Source organism: Centroberyx affinis, unplaced genomic scaffold, assembly GCF_046629955.1.
Source record: "Centroberyx affinis isolate AG114_WGS23_722 - 3 ecotype Tasmania unplaced genomic scaffold, CSIRO-AGI_Caff_v1 ptg000915l_1, whole genome shotgun sequence".
Lineage (NCBI taxonomy): Eukaryota > Metazoa > Chordata > Actinopteri > Beryciformes > Berycidae > Centroberyx > Centroberyx affinis.
The window spans coordinates 595,645-599,758 of NW_027279498.1; the positions used below are offsets into that span (position 1 = coordinate 595,645).

General features: G+C 44.4%; 1 protein-coding gene across 1 annotated transcript; it reads right to left on the bottom strand.

Annotated features, from left to right (window-relative positions):
- Nucleotides 1-1,045: 1,045 nt before the first annotated feature.
- LOC139645873 (zona pellucida sperm-binding protein 3-like) lies at nucleotides 1,046-3,688 on the bottom strand. Its single transcript, XM_071521742.1, has 8 exons — nucleotides 3,452-3,688; nucleotides 3,251-3,363; nucleotides 3,068-3,174; nucleotides 2,748-2,922; nucleotides 2,507-2,624; nucleotides 2,338-2,417; nucleotides 2,144-2,232; nucleotides 1,046-1,884 (listed from the first exon to the last, which is right to left on the bottom strand). The coding sequence occupies exons 1-8, from the start codon at nucleotides 3,686-3,688 to the stop codon at nucleotides 1,046-1,048; spliced, it is 1,758 nt and encodes a 585-aa protein (XP_071377843.1).
- Nucleotides 3,689-4,114: the final 426 nt, after the last annotated feature.

Here is a 4,114-nt window from a genome sequence, read left to right on the forward strand (position 1 = left end):
CCTGAGTATTAGTCATAAAAGAAATCCAATGTTGCCTGTATTTCTTTCCTGACATTTGCATACATTTCCATACTGCAGCCTTCTACCCTGAGCCTTAATTAAATGTTATATAAATTCCTGCACTCTGAAATTACACAAGTCAGTAAAAAAATGGAAAGTATTGTTCAGACCTGATACACACATTTATGTAGTTGTTGCAGTTGCATTTCAGGTTTTGAGATTTGTAGTTGTAAACATACAAAATCTATTCAAATCTAGTTAAGAAATTAAGACTGGAAAAAGAACATAATTTTGAAATGGAAAATGAGTAGAAACCCTGTTCAGAGTTTTAATTTAAATCAGTCAAAGATCACAATTTTTTGAAGTCATTGTGAGTCACAAACAGCATTGACATATTTGTATCATAATTTAATGTGTTTTGTGTTTCAAAACACAAAGTAAAATCCACATTTAAACAAGGACCAGCAAATGTAGTACAACTTGAGTATTGGACAATACACACACATTGCCTTTTACCCAGGCATGTCTTCTTCAGGCAGTACATCTGAGGTTGAAACATGAGGCATGTTTCAATGTACCTAAGCAGAGCCAAGATTGTTTTTTTTTGTTGATTTACCACATTTACTAATCCTTGCTGACTTGTGGGTCTTACTTTATTGAACTCGTTTTATTTGAAACACAAAGAAGTAGTGTAACCTGTAGCACAATGTTACAGTTGCTATACCACACTACTACATTCTTACTAGTTGACCAGGTGAGGAATGTCTTTGAAGTGTGATGCTGATATGTGTATTGTCCAACCTTTTGACTTTTTTGAAAACCTAAACAGAGTCTAATGTAATTGTAATATTGTCCTTTGTAAATGGTGTGGCACCGGTTCCCATAATGGGTTTTCTTAGTCTGATGTTAGCCAAGTTATGGCATGAAGGAGAGACAGTTGACTGCTTTTCAGTGTTGTATATTTTTATTGAAATGGGTCAGTAGAATAGCCTACTGTGGTCTAGAATAGTCTTTAAACAGGGAGCACTGGCTCATCACAGTAATACTACCTCCATGTGAAATACCAAGTCATCTCCCTACCATCCACTGCTCCTGCCTCTAACAGACCATCATCATCCTTCCACTCAATCTTAGAGACTATCATCTTCTCAGCCTCTTCACCTCTTCCTATGTACTTCTTTCTTTTTTCTTCCTCCTTACTTTCAGTTTCCAGTGGCTGCACCTTATCCTCTCTCCACGTCTTAATCAGCTGTGAGTTGACTGCTATTTCTGGTGCCAATATTTGCTCCACCTCCTCCACCCCATGAGGTGGCTCTCCATCTTCCTGATGGACCAGCTGCTTCTCATCAGAGACCTCACCTTCCCTTCCCTCTAACGCTCTCAGCTCTGATCCTTCTCTCTCAGATTCAATCTTTGATCCTGACTCTTCCTCCTCTCTCTCTAGAAACTCCTCTGTAACTATATACCCTGAACCATCTTCTCCAAACTCCTCGAAGTCCCTCACACCAGACGTTTCCCTCTCCTCCACAAAGAGCCCACCTCTGAAACCCAATTTGTCTGACCCGGGTTCTTCTACCTCTTCAAGGGTAACCCTGCTTTCTTCTTCAAGCTGCTTCTCCTCCTCTTCCTCCTCCAAGTACGTGTAGCTTTGCTGGTCGTCATCACCATCATCATAATCATACTCTTCTTCATCAGTGTTATCCCACTGGTCCTCAGGACTGTGCAGCTCATGGATTTGGTGATTCATTTTGGTGTCAAACACCAGGATGTCTTCAAGCTCGCCCTCTCTTCTCATGCTGACCAGGGAGGGATTGACTGGAAGAAAGCCGTCTTCTGGTGTGTGTGGCTCATCTGAGACCAACAGCGGCCCACTGCTGGCAGAGCCTAAGGAGACAGAGCCAAATTAGAGAAGATATGACGACAACAACAACAACATTTCCAGGAAAAACTTGGCAGTCTAGGGACATTTGACCCACAGCCAAAACAGAAGTAGACTGCTAGAGGGATGACATGTTAGTGGAAGTTAAAACCACCGTAAAAACTTTGGCAACATATCTGAGTCGGAATACTGGATGCGTTAATGTTACCATTGAAGATAAAATGGTCTGGCTAGTTATTCAGACAGGACAACATCATCACAAACCTTCCATCATGGCCCTCCGGGGTTTAGGGGTCACACATTGTGAATCACAGCATTCACATATGGAGTCGTCACCAGTAAGGGCCTTCCACCTATCATGGCAGAGGCACAAGTATGCTCATGCCTCTTGAAAAGAGCTGACAGAGAAGTCAATCATAGTCCAGGTATGGGAATTTATTAGTGGTGCTTAAGCACACCTGTTCTCTCTGTAGGTGCAGGATTTGTATACAGGACTTGGGTCCTCTGACGTCACAAACAGTTTGCAGTGAATGTGGACCTAAAATAAAGACATTATCACTGTTACCAGTGATGTAATACAGTGAAACAGACTAAATATTTAACAATTAGCAGGGAATCCTTGCTCACCTGGGTGTCGGGGTCAGCAGTGAACTGGAAGGCACTTAGGGAGAACCGCAGGGTCTTGTCCGTCCGAGGAGAGAGGAACCGAGCGCCCCCTGGATCTCTCTGGCTCTCCAACAAACAGCTGTGGAGGACAACATAGTGAACTTACGTCACTTCATGGTAAGGTAATTGTGCCTCCAATCTAGGTCAGAACCCAAGGGTGAAATGACAACATTTTTAAAACATGACTGTCCTCAGTACACACCCAAAGTTGTCGATGATCGTGTACTTGAGGGATGACTTTGAGCCACTGGAAAGTGCAGCATAGCAGCTATTGATGTACAGCTTTCCTCCATGTGGTAGGTGTGGAGCAGAAACCTGGAAATTAACAGTCTGCCCAAGCTGGTACACCTGGGACTTTGCAGGCCTGGTCCATGAATCTAAGACAGTCCATTACAAAGTATCACATAATATGGACCCACCTCACAGACCTATTTGTTACAAGCATTTATCAAAGTTTGAATACATTCTACTGAACCCTACAGTAACCCTTAACCACCACTGTCTAGAGGTCTTGATGCATACCATCCATCAGCTGAATTTGGAAGTCGTTCGGACGCCCCTTCAGCCTTTTACGCACAATAGCAGTTTGCCAGGTGGGACGCACAGCCAGCTGGTACACATGATGATACCTGGGCATGATGGAGGTTTAGTAGGCAGTATCCTTCACACACAACATGCTGAAAACAAGTAATACACCAGTCTAACCTTTGAAATCGGCATTCAATGTTGACATGGATCCGATGCGCTCTGCTTGGGAACCGTTCTGACGAGGGCGCATAGTGGAGCACGAATTTATACACCAGATAACCAGGGGGCATCTGTCGGGAGGGGTAGCACCTTGTGATTTTCTAGGATCCAAGATGCAGGACAATTCAAAAGAACACATGACATCCATGGCAATCTTACCTCACGCTGGGCACCACACTCTGTCAAAGGATAAGTGAAGAGCAGGTCGCCATAGGGCCCGAGAACCCCGTTGCTTTTGCAGGTGCTGCCTAATTTCAGCTCCTCGGCATTTGCGCCAAGACCATAGAAGGCCGTTTTGACCCGCACGACAAAGTCAGACGTGGAGCAGGTTACAGAAACGTCTGGGAGGTAAGCAAAGTGCGACTGGATGTTTGCCTCATCCCTTTCTGGACGCATGAATCTAGGTTTTTCAGGTGCTGGAGATGGAAATGACTTTGTAGGTGCGGGTCGCAGCTCAGAGATGAGTTGAGGTGATGCGGTGTCGGTGGTAGGAAACCTCTGGGCGGATTTACTGTCGCCTGTTGTTGACAGGTTGATAGCGTCGGCGATGATTTTAGGAGCGCCCAGTTTGAAGACGTTTTTCCTTCTAACAGGATGTCGTGCAGATTCATTAGTTGGTCTATCCAATGCGGAGCTGACTATGCTAAGTGATACAACACTCCACAAAATGTAGAGACGCCACTTTGTTTTCATCGCAAGAGCCTGGTGTCCTTCTACCTGACTGTAGATCTGCGCGTCGGTCACAGCTGGAGATAATTAGTGGCGAGGCCTTGTTCTCAAACATGCAGAGGCTGTGGGCTTCCTCTAGCTTGATTATAGCAT

Excerpts from the sequence above, each read along its gene's own strand:
- LOC139645873 (XM_071521742.1), bottom strand. The coding sequence starts at position 3,688 with ATGCGTCCAGAAAGGGATGAGGCAAACATCCAGTCGCACTTTGCTTAC. Across the intron at positions 3,364-3,451 it reads AGTGTGGTGCCCAGCGTGAG|ATGCCCCCTGGTTATCTGGT; the intron begins GTAAGATTGCCA and ends CCCTCCCGACAG. Across the intron at positions 2,923-3,067 it reads CCAAATTCAGCTGATGGATG|ATTCATGGACCAGGCCTGCA; the intron begins GTATGCATCAAG and ends GGACTGTCTTAG.